The sequence below is a fragment of the Panthera pardus genome, unplaced genomic scaffold, assembly GCF_024362965.1.
Source record: "Panthera pardus isolate Hobbes unplaced genomic scaffold, ASM2436296v1 HiC_scaffold_16, whole genome shotgun sequence".
In the NCBI taxonomy this organism is placed as follows: Eukaryota; Metazoa; Chordata; class Mammalia; order Carnivora; family Felidae; genus Panthera; species Panthera pardus.
In genome coordinates, this window is record NW_026526721.1 from 90,113,531 (window position 1) to 90,127,734 (window position 14,204).

The window sequence follows — 14,204 nt, forward strand, 5'->3', positions numbered from 1 at the left end:
AATATCGTATGTGATTCAACTTTAGAATACAGAATGGAAAGTTTGCTCTAGACACAGAACTTGATTTTATAGTTATTGAATTAGAGAATAATTCATGGGTAAACTATTTCAGTGATTAATCAAACTAGGCCTTTCCTTTGAGACAATGAGCTAATTTTTACATAAGTGGCTCTTTATTCTGAGCAAAATGGGGCATAATACACCTTTGTCCCTGCACATATTACCTGAAATAAAACCTGATACATTTTATGCACATGAGTAGCATAAAATGATTTCAGCAGAATGGTTTCTCTACTTCTCTGCTGAACTATTCCCCAAACTGAATACCACTAAGCCTATTAATAAGGTGCACTAAGAAGGTCTTCTATTATTTTCCTCCTTTCTTGCACAAATATTTAATGACTAATCATCATGGTGACAATTCTATGGAAATGACTTAAAAACTGAACAACTTCATGTCTTAGGAACTTACTTTTCTTTCTCCAACACTATGAGATGGAAGACTATAAGGGCATGTGCACCTAACAAATCAATAATATTATCCCTATTTCAAGTTGAACACTCAGCTATACCTCTGCAAGAGAGCTGAAAAGACATTTCATTTAAAATAAATATTTTTTTTGAGACAGAGAGAAAGAGGAGAGAGGGAGAGAGAGAGAGAATGAGGAGGAGGGGCAGAAGGAGAGAGGGAGAGAGAGAGAGAGAGAGAGAGAGAGAGAGAGAGAGAGAGAGTCCTAAGCAGGCTCCACACTGTCAGTGCAGAGCCCAACACAGGGCTCAAATTCATAAACAGTGAGATCATGTACGACCTGAGCCAAAAGCAAGAGTTGGACACTTAACTAACTGAACTACTCAGGCACACCTAAAATTAGTAAATATTTTAAATGAATAGGAATGATGACCTTAAGCTTAAATACTCTGCTTCACACATAATACTGTTTAAAAAAAGATGTCCCTTAAAAAATTGTTCAACAAGTGCTGTGGAAAAACAGCACTTTTTTTTTTTTACATATTTACATACTACCACATAGACACTATATATATATATACATATATATGTATATATATATACACATATATATATAGTATACATATATATGTATATATATATAGTATACATATATGTATGTATATATATAGTATATATATATATAGTATATATAGTATATATATATAGTATATATATATATATACACACACATACATATATATATGTATATGTATATATATATATGTTAGTCCTATTAACACTCATGAGAACCTCATGCTAGTATATTCATTGGAGGATCAAGTCTTGGAGAAATTAATTTTGCCTAAGACCATCCATGTTATGTCAGAAAGAATTTGAAGTCTGACTTTTGACTGTAACATCCACAGTAGCCTGTGAAAAATGAAGCATCTTGAATAGAAGAAATGGTACTTTTCTTTAGTAAATGGTACTATTTTATTTAACAATGGTACTATTTATTTAGTAAAAAGTATGATAATTTTCCTCAAGGATCAAGATTATTATTGATTCAATTAAAAAAATAAAAATAACTCTATCACTATAAATTACAGTTTTAAGTCTATTGACCAATATCACCTAACCTTTTTAATTACAACTATGGGTTCCAAGGTGTTCCTGTGCAAGCAAAATTAAATAGGGCAATACGACATGTCAACAGGTGCTTTCCTTACTCAGCTTCACTAGGAAATCAATTTAGAGCTTACATTGACTTTAGTCTAAAAGAAAAAGTTTCATTCTCAGGGGTAGTTTGGTAAAAGTAGACAGAATGGAAAAGCTAATAGTTTCCTAACTTCCTTCTCAGCCAGATAGTTACAAAATGGCTTTATGAACAGTATTGTAATAATCTTCTGAGATAGAGTAATTTTATATAGTATACTCTATGAGCCAATAATCAAATCTATATGTTATTCACCATGTTCTTACTCACCATTTTCTTTACTCATATATCTTTGCCTACCTAGTCATGGAAAAAGTAAGAAAATGACTGAATGAATAGTTAGTTGCCAAACATGCATACACACATAAATATGTTAGAACAGAGGTCCCTACTCTGTTCTACTGAATGTAGAACTGAATGTAAGTTCTACTCTAACTGAATGTAAGAGATTTTTTTTTGACACAAATACTTTTTCCTATGAACTCCTACATTATAGATTTTTTAGTTGTATCTACTGATAGAGAAAATACAAAATTATTAAAAGATAAAATGAATTCAGTAAAGCTTACAAATAAATTTATATTTTATTAACCATAAAAAATCTACTTAATTTGAAAATATAATTGCTTACATACATGTAAGGCCATAATATTGATTCAACTTACAAACTATGATGCTTGATGCTCAAATAAATTCAAAGACTTTTTGCAATAAACTTCCCCATGCATAGGGGCTCAGGATATATAAGTTTAGAATGTCTGTTGTTGGACAAGCCTAATTTGAGAAAGAACATAGTTTAGGAATATACATGTTAATTTAGGATTAACACAAATTTATTATGAAAGTTACTAGATAGATATGGAGAAGGCTGTATGATACAGTGGAATAAATTTTTGGAATTTGAAAAGAATCTTGAGGATACTTTTTAAAAACACACCTTACTGTTGCAAGAAAACTAAAGTATTGTTTTCTTTATGATTAAAAAACATTAAATACTAAAATCAGCCCAATTCACATATATATTCCCCAAGTTGCATAACTTGATTATGTCTTTAAAGTAAGTAATTTGGAATAGAAGTTTGAGAGGTTGGTTTAGCTATAACATTTGCCATCTTACTAAAAATTTGTCAATTTAAAAAGGTTCTTTCATCAATGGAGTTTGTTCATTTGAATTAGTTCTTTTGAATATGGAATAAACATTCACACAACTAATTTGAGTATAGAAAAGTATTCTAATTTGCAATGTGTATATCTTGATAAATTTTACACTAAAATTTTCCCACTTTTAAGACTTCTTATTTTTCAAATTAAAAAAGATGCTTGCTATTTTCTTTTGTATATTTTTGATATTTTCTTTATAGTCAATAGACATTTTATCTTTGTTGTGAGTACTTAAATAAAAAAATGAAATAATAGAATTTGCCCTTAGATATTTAGGATTCTTTTTTCCCCAAAGCTGAGGCAGCAAACAAACTAGAATATCAAATTGTTTTATTTTCCTAGATAAAATTGTATAGATTTTTTCCCCTACATTTTCCCACTAAACTTCTTTTTTAAAAAAAATCACAAAGTAAATAGAATATCTGAGAGTTTTACAATATTTTCATTATTTTTAATATGGCATCAATCCAATTATTGGTTGTTATATCCCATTAAAAATACAGTGCATCTGTGAAACAGAGACATATCAAAAGGTTTGAAACTTAAATATTCCAGTGGTATTCTAACAATGATCCACTGCATGCTAGATTTCGTTTGAATAAAGGCTTCCTAAGGTAGTTTAGATAGATAGATAGGTTAATAGGTAGATGCAGAAGAGACAGAAAGATAGAGGTATAAGAATAGGAAGATTGAGGGGTACCTAGGTGGCTCAGTCAGTTAAATGTCCAACTTTAGCTCAGGTCATGATCCCATGGTTTGTGAATTCGAGCCCCACCTGGGGCTCCATGCTGACAGCTCAGAGCCTGGAGCCTGCTTCAAATTCTGTGTCTCCCTCTCTCTCTGTCCCTTCCCAAATTGCTCTCTCTCTCTCTCTCAAAAATAAATAAACATTAAAAAAAAATAGGAGAATTGAGTAGAGGGAGGGAGGAAGAAAGGGAAGAAGAAAGGAAACCAATATTTTGAGGCCAATCTACAAACTGTAGAGCTAAGATATAATGCTAGAGTAGTAGACATTTAACGTAACAGATTGTTTCCTAATTCCAGATAATTGCTAGAAAGTTAAAAAGAAAAAAAGTAATTGCATGCATCACTTGATCTTTTCTTGTCCAGTAATTGTCAACCTGTCTAAGGAGAAATACAATAACCAGGCAAACACAATTGTGGGTATATCATAGTCTATAGGTCTGGTAGCAGCAAGAGTAAGGTAGTTGCAGGTCATACATAATTCACTGTGATCTAATTCCCCCTCATTCTTACAGGTGATCTCAACAAATTAGCAGATGGTTGAGAGGCACATTCTTATCCTTGGTTTTGACAACTTTATTTTGTCAGTCAAAAAGAGACAGTGAGTGCACGAGAGCCAGAAGAACATATTAATTAATGTACATTTACCTCTCCCCATTCATATGAGCCAATATTGCCAAAAGCTGTTCCTCCCCATGAACAGAAAACAATTGTGCGGTCTGGTCTCCACCCTCTCTTAACTCTTAACATCAAGGCCCGGATAAAAGCTGTGATTATGGCAGTGCTGCTGGCCCATTCTTGTCCATAATAACTGTATGCAGTGTGATGACGGCTGCCAACTACGATATACCGATCTGGAAACAGAAGAAAACAAGGGCCATTAACACAAAATATAAACCCTAACAATAAATTTAATGACATTTACATAATCCTATTGCACAACCGAGCAACAATTATGTAAAATTGTTCTAATAATTAAGACTACTTTAACATTTTTCACCCACTGTCTTGATTCACACATCTGTGTATATCAAAGCAGAGGCAGCTGCTGAACTCAATTATGATTCCAAAGCTTAGATCCATATTACTGTCCTTTACAACACGCATTTTAATTAATGAAGTATACAAATATGCCACAATGAAACCTTTATCTAACATTTTTCCAGAATCATAGTGGGAAGTGCCCTGTAAACAATGTGTGTATGCTCAGTAAATATTAATGAACTATTAATACATATGAGGGAATGCTTATCAGTAGCTATAAATATTAAATAATGTGGTAGTCATGTATGGATTTTGAAAAAATCCAAATGAAGTATTTAGGAAATTAATTATAGCTTCCAACTTATAGTTTTATCTCCTCTCTCTGAAGAAAAAAAAATCAACATCAAAAGTCATCCAACTACTGTAAAAGTTTCCTTCCCTCCCCTTCCCTTCCCTCCCCTTCCCTTCCCTTTCTTCTTTTTTAGAGAGAGACTCAGCACAAAAGGGGGGAAAGGACAGAGGGAGAAAGGGACAGAATCTTAAGCAGGCTGCATGCTCAGTGTGGAGTCAGATGAGGGCTTAAATCCCATGAAACTGGGATCATGACCTGAGTTGAAATCAAGAGTCAGATGCTCAGCCAACTGAGCCACTCAGGCACACCTGTAAAAGTTATCTTTTCACATATTTCATATAATCATACAAAATCCATTAGATACAACATGAAAAAGATCTGCATGACACATAGATGGGGCCTGCTCAATATACGTTACAGACTATTGCCAATAATAAGGTAGAATAAAAGCATATCTCCAGAGTTTCCTCTGATTTTGTTACCATTGAATGCTATTGGTATAGAACTATATTTATTTCACTAAATAGTCCTATACTTTCATGTAAAAGGTTTCTTCACCGAGTGTTATTTTATTCAGAGATGTCCCATAGCTCAATGGTGCAGACTTTGAAGCCAGCCTCCTTGCGTTTGGATCCAGTCTATTCAATTTGCTAGTTATATGACCTTGGGAAGCTTAACTAAGCTCTTTATGCCTTAATTTCTTCAGTATAAAATCAAAATACAAATGGTACGTACATTATTCAGTTCCTTTGAGTTTTATTTTTTAATTTTTTAAAAATATAATTTATTATCAAATTGGCTTCCATATAACACCCAGTGCTCATCCCAACAAGTGCCTTCCTCAATGCCCATCACCCACTTTCCACTCTCCCCCACCCATCAACCCTCAGTTTGTTCTCTGTATTTAAAAATCTGGTATGGTTTGCCTCCCTCCCTCTCTGTTTGTAACGTTTTTTCCCCCTTCCCCTCCTCCATGGTTTTCTGTTAAGTTTCTCAAGATCTACATCTTGGAACATATGAGTGAAAACATATGGTATCAGTCTTTCTCTGACTGACTTATTTCACTCAGCATAATACCCTCCAGTTCCATCCACATTGCTACAAAAGGCCAGATTTCATTCTTTCTCATTGCCACATAGTATTCCATTGTGTATATAAATCATATTTTTTTTATCCATTCATCAGTTGATGGACATTTAGGCTCTTTCCATAATTTGGCTATTGTTGAAAGTGCTGCTGTAAACATTGGGGTACATGTGCCCGTATGCATCAGCACTCCTGTATCCCTTGGGTAAATTCCTAGCAGTGCTATTGCTGGGTCATAGGGTAGTTCTATTTTTAATTTTTTGAGGAAACTCCACACTGTTTTCCAGAGTGGCTGCACCAATTTGCATTCCCACCAACAGTGAAAGAGGTTCCCATTTCTCCACATCCTCTCCAGCATCTATAGTCTCCTGATTTGTTCATATTAGCCACTCTGACCGGCGTGAGGTAGTATCTCAGTGTGGTTTTGATTTGTATTTCCCTGATGAGAAGTCACATTGAGCATCCGTTTCATGTGTCCCTTGGCCATCTGAATGTCTTCTTTGGAAAATTGTCTATTGATGTCTTCTGCCCATTTCTTTACTGGATTATTTGTTTTTTGGGTGTGGAATTTAGTGAGTTCTTTATAGATTTTGGATACTGGCCCTTTATCTAATATGTCATTTGCAAGTATCTTTTCCCATTCTGTTGGTTGCCTTTTAGTTATGTTGATTGTTTACTTTGCAGGGCAGGAGCTTTTTATCTTGATGAGGTCCTAATAGTTCATCTTTGCTTTTAATTCCCTTGCCTTTGGAGATGTGTTGAGTAAGAAATTGCTGTGGGTGAGGTCAAAGAGGTTGTTGCCTGCTTTCTCCTTTAGGGTATGGTTTCCTGTTTCACATTCAGGTCCTTCATCCATTTTGAGTTTATTTTTTGTGAATGGTGTAAGAAAGTGTTCTAATTTCATTCTTCTGCATGTTGCTGTACAGTTCTCCCAGCACCATTTGTTAAAGAGACTGTGTTTTTTCCATTGGAAAAACTTTTTCCTGCTTTGTCAAAGATTAGTTGGCCATACTTTTGTGGGTCCAATTCTGGAGTCTCTATTCTATTCCATTGGTCTATGTGTCTGTTTTTGTACCAATACCATACTGTCTTGATGATTACTGCTTTGTAGTAGAGGCTAAAGTCTGGGATTGTGGTGCCTCCCGCTTTGGTTTTCTTTTTCAATATTACTTTGGCTATTTGGGGTCTTTTGTGGTTCCATACAAATTTTAGGATTGTTCTAGCTTTGAGAAGAATGCTGGTGCAATTTTGATGGAGACTGCATTGAATATGTAGATTGCTTTGGGTAGTATTGACATTTTAAAAATATTTATTCTTCCAATCCATGAGCACAGAATGTTTTTCCATTTCTTTGTGTCTTCTTCAATTTCCTTTATAAGCTTTCTATAGTTTTCAGCATACAGATCTTTTACACCTTTGGTTAGGTTTATTCCCAGGTATTTTATGGTTCTTGGTGCAATTGTTAATGGATCAATTCTTTATTTCTCCTTCTGGTTCTTCATTATTGCTGTATAAAAATACAACCGATTTCTGTATGTTGATTTTGTACCCTGTGACTTTGCTGAATTCATGTATCAGTTCTAGCAGCCTTTGGGTGGAGTCTGTCAGATATTCCATGTAGAGTATTATGTTGTCTGTGAAAAGTGAAAGTTTGACTTCTTCTTTGCCAATTTTGATGCCTTTTATTTCATTTTGTTTTCTGATTGCTGATGCTAGGAATTCCAACGCTATGTTAAACAACAATGGTGAGAGTAGAAGTCCCTGTTGTATTCCAGATCTCAGGGGAAAAGCTCTCAGTTTTTCCGCATGAGGATGATATTAGCTGTGGGCTTTTCATAAATGGCTTTTATGAAGTTTAAGGATGTTCCTTCTATCCCAACATTCTTGGGGATTTTTATTAGAAAGGATGCTGTATTTTGTCAAATGCTTTTTCTGCATCGACTGACAGGATCATATAGTTCTTAGCCTTTTATTAATGTGATGTATCCCATTGATTGATTTGCAAATATTGAACCAGCCCTGCAGCCCAAGAATGAATCCCACTTGATCATGGTGAATAATTCTTTTTATATGCTGTTGAATTCGATTTGCTAGTATCTTGATGAGAATTTTTGCATCCATATTCATCAGAGATATTGGCCAGTAGTTCTCTTTTTTTGTTGGTCTCTGTCTGGTTTTTCTTCATACTTCACAGAATGAGTCTGGAAGTTTTCCTTCCATTTCTATTTTTTGGAACAGCTTGAGACGGATAGGTATTAACTCTGCTTTAAATGTCTGGTAGAATTCCCTAGGGAAGAGTCCAGTTCTTTTATTTGTTGGGAGATTTTTGATAACTGATTCAATTACTTCACTAGTTATGGGTCTGTTCAAATTTTCTATTTCTTCCGGTTTGAGGTTTAGTAGTATGTGGGTGTTTAGGAACTTGACCATTTCTTCCAGGTTTTCCAGTTTGTTGGCATATAATTTTTCATAATATTCCCTGATAATTGCTTGTGTTTCTGAGGGACTGGTTGTAATAAATCCATTTTCATTCATGATTTTATCTATTTGGGTCCTCTCTCTTTTCTTTTTGAGAAGCCTAGCTAAGGTTTATCAATTTTGTTTATTTTCTCAAAAAACCAACTCTTAGTTTCATTTATCCATTCTACTGTTTTGTTTTTGTTTTGTTTTGTTTTATTTTATTTTTGGATTCTATATTGCTTATTTCTGCTTTGATCTTTATTATTTCTCTTCTTCTGCTGGTTTTGGGGTGTCTTTGCTGTTCTGCTTCTATTTCCTTTATGTGTGCTATTAGATTTTGTATTTGGGATTTTTCTTGTTTCTTGAGATAGGCCTGGATTGCAAATGTATTTTCTCTTAGGACTGCCTTTGCTGCATCCCAAAGGGTTTGGATTGTTGTGTTTTCATTTTCATTTGTTTCCATATATTTTTTAATTTCTTCTCTAATTGCCTGGTTGACCCATTCATTCTTTAGTACAGTGTTCTTTAACCTCCATGCTTTTGAAGGTTTTCCAGACTTTTTCCTGTGGTTGATTTCAAGTTTCATAGCATTGTGGTCTGAAAGTGTGCATGGTATGATCTCAATTCTTTGGTATTTATTGAGGGTTGTTTTGTGACCCAACATGTGATCTATCTTGGAGAATGTTCCATGTGCACTTGAGAAGAAAGTATATTCTGTTGCTTTAGGATGCAGAGTTCTAAATACATCTGTCACGGCCATCTGGTCCAATGTATCATTCAGGGACATTGTTTCTTACTGATTCTGTGTCTAGATGATCTGTCCGTTGTTGTAAGTGGAGTATTAAAGTCCCCTGCAATTACCACATTCTTACCAATAAGATTGCTTTTGTTTGTGATTGTTTTATATATTTGGGTGCTCTCAAATTTGGTGCATAGATATTTATGTTGTTAGCTCTTCCTGATGGATAGACCCTGTAATTATTACATAACGCCCTTCTTCATCTCTTGTGACAGCCTTTAAAGTCTAGTTTGTCTAAGTATGGCTACACCAGCTTTCTTTTTTTCTTTTAATTTTTTTAATGTTTATTTATTTTTGAAAGAGAGAGAGAGAGTGTGAGCAGAGGAAGGGCAGAGAGAGAGGGAGACACAGAATCTGAAGCAGGTTTCAGGCTCTGAGCTGTCAGCACAGAGCCTGATGTGGGCTTGAACCCACGAACTGTGAGATCATGACCTGAGCCGAAGTCGGATGCTTCACCAGCTGAGCCACCCAGGTGGTCATACACCAGCTTTCTTTTGACTTCCAGTAGCAGGATAGATAGTTCTCCATCCCCTCACTTTCAATCTGAAGGTGTCCTCAGGTCTAAAATGGGTCTCTTGTAGACAGCAAATAGATGTGTCTTGTTTTTTTATGCATTCTGATACCCTATGTGTTTTTATTGGAGTATATAGTCTATTTACATTTAGTGTTATTATTGAAAGATATGGGTTTAGAGCCATTGTGTTATCTGCAGGTTTCATGGTTGTAGTGATGTCTCTGGTCTTTTGTGGTCCTTGCAACATTTCTCTCACAGAGTCCCCCTTAGGATCTCTTGTAGGGCTGGTTTAGTGGTGATGAATTCCTTCAGTTTTTGTTTGTTTGGGAAAACTTTTATCTCTCCTTCTATTCTGAATGACAGGCTTGCTGGGTAAAGGATTCTTGGCTGCATATTTTTCCTGTTCATCACATTGAATATTTCCTACCATTCCTTTCTGGCCTGCCAAGTTTCAATAGATAGGTCGGCTACTACCCTTGTGTGTCTACTTTGTATGATAAAGCCTGTTTATCCTTAACTGCTTTCAGAATTCTCTCTTTATCCTGGTATTTTGCTAGTTTTCCTATGATATATCGTGCAGAAGATTGATTCAAGTTATGTCTGAAGGGAGTTCTCTGTGCCTCTTTGATTTCAATGTCTGTTTCCGTCCCCAGATTGGGGAAGTTCTCAGCTATGATTGGTCAAATACACCTTCAGCCCCTTTCTCTCTCTTTTTCTGGAATTCCTATGATACAGATATTGTTCCATTTGTTATGGAACAATATAAATTGCATTACTTAGTTCTCTAATTCTCCTCTTGTGATCCTGGATTTCTTTAATCTCTTTCTTCTCAGCTTCCTCTTTTTCCATAATTTTATCTTCTAATTAACCTATTCTCCCCTCTGCCTCTTCAATCCTTGCTGTGGTCACCTCCATTTTATTTTGCACCTCATTTATAGCATTTTTAAACTCATCACGACTTTTTTTAAGTTCCTTGATCTCTGCAGCAATAGATTCTCTGCTATCTTCTATGTTTTTTTCAAGACCAGTGATTAATCTTGTGACAATTATTCTAAATTCTTGTTCAGTTATATTGCTTATATCTGTTTTGATCAATTCTTTAGCTGTCACTTCTCCCTGGAATTTTTTTTTGAGGAGAATTTCTGTTTGGTCATTTTGGCTAGTTTTCTGTCCCTTATGAGGTTTTTTTTTTTAATGTTTTATTTATTATTGAGACAGAGAGAGACAGAGCATGAGCAGGGGAGGGGCAGAGAGAGAAGGAAACACAGAATCTGAAGCAGGCTCCAGGCTCTGAGCTGTCAGCACAAAGCCCGACACGGGGCTTGAACTCACAAACCGCAAGATCATGACCTGAGCTGAAGGTGGATGCTTAACTAACTGAGCCACCGAGACGCCCCTGCCTCATGAGTTTTAAAAGCTTGTTGTGTGCTCTCCATCTGCAAGCACTGCTATATTAAAGGGGCGACACACACTGTCCAGGGCCTGGCCCTTCAGGAGGTATTTTTTTTTTTTGGGAGAGTGTTACTTGCTTTCTGTTGTTGTGACTTTGGTTATTTTCCTAGTGATGTTTTGGGCTCTCCACCAAATGTGCTTTGATTTGTTCCTTGAAGTAGCCCTGGAAAGGAAAACAAACAGGAAACAAAAACATGCAAACACACAAACAAACAAAAAACAAACAAACAAAAAACAATCCAAAAGTAAAAAACCAGAAACACCCACTACAAGTAAAGAACAGGGTGGAGGTGATGCTGATGGAAGGGCACATACAAAGAGAAAAATGACAGGGGTGGGGAAAAAGAAGCAATAAACATTGACCAGGCAGAGAGACTAAAAGGCTTAATCCAGAGAGAGAGAAAGGAAATTAAGGAAGGGGGCAGGCGGAGAAGAAATTAAGATAAAGTTACCCAGACAGAGAAACTATATGGCTTGATTATTCCAGAGACAGAGAAAGGGAAGTAAAGAAGGAGGTGTAGAACATGTATCAAGAGAATGGATTAAATATGTCTGTTTAGACAAACCAACAACCAGAGTAACCAGCCTAGAGGAGGGAAGAGATAAGAAGGAGAAAATGAAGGAAGAATATATCTAAATAACAAGAATTATCTGAGAATTAATCCAGGCAATGCAGCAGCACTGGTCTGGAGGAGTGGGTCCTCTGGTTCCTCAGCATCTATCCTGTCCCAGTAGATATGCAGTCACCCGGCACGGAGGGGCATGGTTTGGTGTAGATGAGTCCTGCCTTCACTGTGGGCCCTGCAGATCAATCCCTGAGGCTCCACCTTGGTGGTGGTGGGGAGAGAAATGGCAACCCCCCCTCCCCCACCCAGTCTCTTCTCCACAGACCCTGTGGAGCCATCCTCACTGTGCTACGGGTGCAGACGAGGCGGTCTGTCTTGTTCCACTGACTCCCATGACCTGGAGCTTGGCTGGGATTTAAACTCCTGCTCCGTGAGCCCTCGCACTGGGCAAGCACCTCTCTATGCCACCTGATATGTGGTCCTGGCTTGTTTTGTCCTCTCTCACAGTACTCCAAGGAGGGGACCACTTTCTCCTACTGTGGACTGAGCCCCTGACCCAGCTATTGAGTCCAGGACTGGTTTCCCTCCTCCCAGGTGCGAGAACAGGGCACCCGCCCCGGTTCATAGAAAGCCCACAGTTAGAGATGGGATCCCTCTCCGTCCCCATCTGAGGTTTTTTCTCTTGTCCAGATACAGTCCTATGCTTACCCAGTTGCTGTTTCTCTCCCTTTGTTTCTCCACAGAAGGGGATCCCTCCCCTTCATGCCTACACAGCCCGTTTTATCTGCCCCAGTTTGTAATCACCCACATATGGCCCACCATCCCAGTGTCTCCCTAGTAGATTCAGACTCTTTTCCTCCCAGACTCTTGGGGTTCAAAGTCCTTTGGCTTCAACCCATCTTTGTTTCAGAGATGCAGGAAGTATGGATCCCCCTACTTCTCTGCCTTGTTGGCTTCTCTCCTAGTTGCTTTGAGTTTTAAATGAGTTACTATTTGCAAGACACTTTTAACAGGGCCTATCACATAAGGACTGCCTATGTGTGGAATAAATGAATTATCCCTTTACTTCGTGGCAGCAAAAAGCTATTTGATGGGAAATCACTGTGTGAAGCTATTTTAGTTTTCTATACTGATTTTTGAACCAGCAATAAATTTGATCTGCCAATGTTTTATGAAAATTTAATTAATAGTATATATACAGTGGCTGTAAAGGTTGAAACTCAGGAAATGTATTTACTCATCTCCGAGATATGTGCGAAAGTTCTGCTTGGGATTATCTGTATTCTAGATAAACCATATGTAAAAGCCTTAATACTAATTGATGATTGTTTCTACTTTTCAGAGCCATTAAATAAGAAAATCATGTGAATGAGCACCTAATATTTTTGTGTAGGTTTCAAATAAACAAAATTTGAGAAGCTTTACATATTATACACTGAAGAATACTACTAGTAAATTGATTTTAAGAAATTGATTTTTTTCTATATTGAATTTCAATTAGGAAAGCTATTTTACCCTAAAGCTAATATAGTTTTGTACAATTTGGTTTTTCCATAAAAACTAGCAAATGCACCAATGATGACAAATATTTCTGGTGCTTCAGTTACAGATTCTGATGATGAAAACTGGTTGAAATAGTTCAAATGCAACAGTACCAATTTCCAAATCTATTTATACATTGTATTTAAAGACATTAAATCAGAGGTTGTTTGCCATTGCTACTGTAAGGAAATCAGAGAAAATATGTATCTTCCATAAATTTTATAGAAGTTGGCTGGCAGGAAACTTGGGGGTATGTAAAACTTGATTTCAGAATTTTCTGGGTTATCAATTATAGAGTCAATTTGACTAAAGTCGTGGCAAAAAATAATTCTCCAAGGAGAACTTGAGTAAATATCCCAACCAAATCAACAAAAGTGACAGAAGTGTGCTAAACAGGCCACCGCATTCTACCCTGCATACTAAGCACATCAGATAGCAGCATGTGGCTCAACCTCACAATTTGGAAGTGTTGCTATATTAATCTCTTAATTAATATATGTACCAGTATGTTTTACTTTTTTAGCCTGCATAACATCATCTGAAGATGCCATAAGCATCCCAAAGACAGGCGGAAAATAATTTAAAATTTTACCAGGTGATCATTTTCATAAGCATCTTCAAAATCTAAAGCCATGAGCCCTGGCATTAGGCAGAACTGTCAGTGGACCAAGGCTCATAGAAAATATAGTATAACACTGAAAGATCATATTTTGGAAATAAAAAACTTTTATTTTTTAAAAAAGACATCATTAAAACTAAAATATTTTCTTTCTAAAGTAGTCTTTTCTTGATAAAAGTGAAAATTCCAGTGGTGTTACAGAGAAGAGCAATAAAAAAACAAAATAACCCAAAAAACCTTTGGTTTTTTGTAGCTTTT

The 14,204-nt window shown here is 36.2% G+C and overlaps 1 protein-coding gene across 6 annotated transcripts in view; it reads right to left on the minus strand.

Moving 5' to 3' along the window:
- NAALADL2 (N-acetylated alpha-linked acidic dipeptidase like 2) overlaps positions 1–14,204 on the minus strand; it is a 1,333,736-nt gene that overhangs the window by 316,197 nt on the left and 1,003,335 nt on the right. For all 6 annotated transcript variants that reach the window (XM_019463211.2, XM_019463212.2, XM_019463208.2 and 3 more), the window contains one exon: positions 4,221–4,426. In XM_019463211.2, coding sequence (XP_019318756.1) covers positions 4,221–4,426 — 206 coding nt within the window. The remainder of the gene's footprint in view (positions 1–4,220; positions 4,427–14,204) is intronic.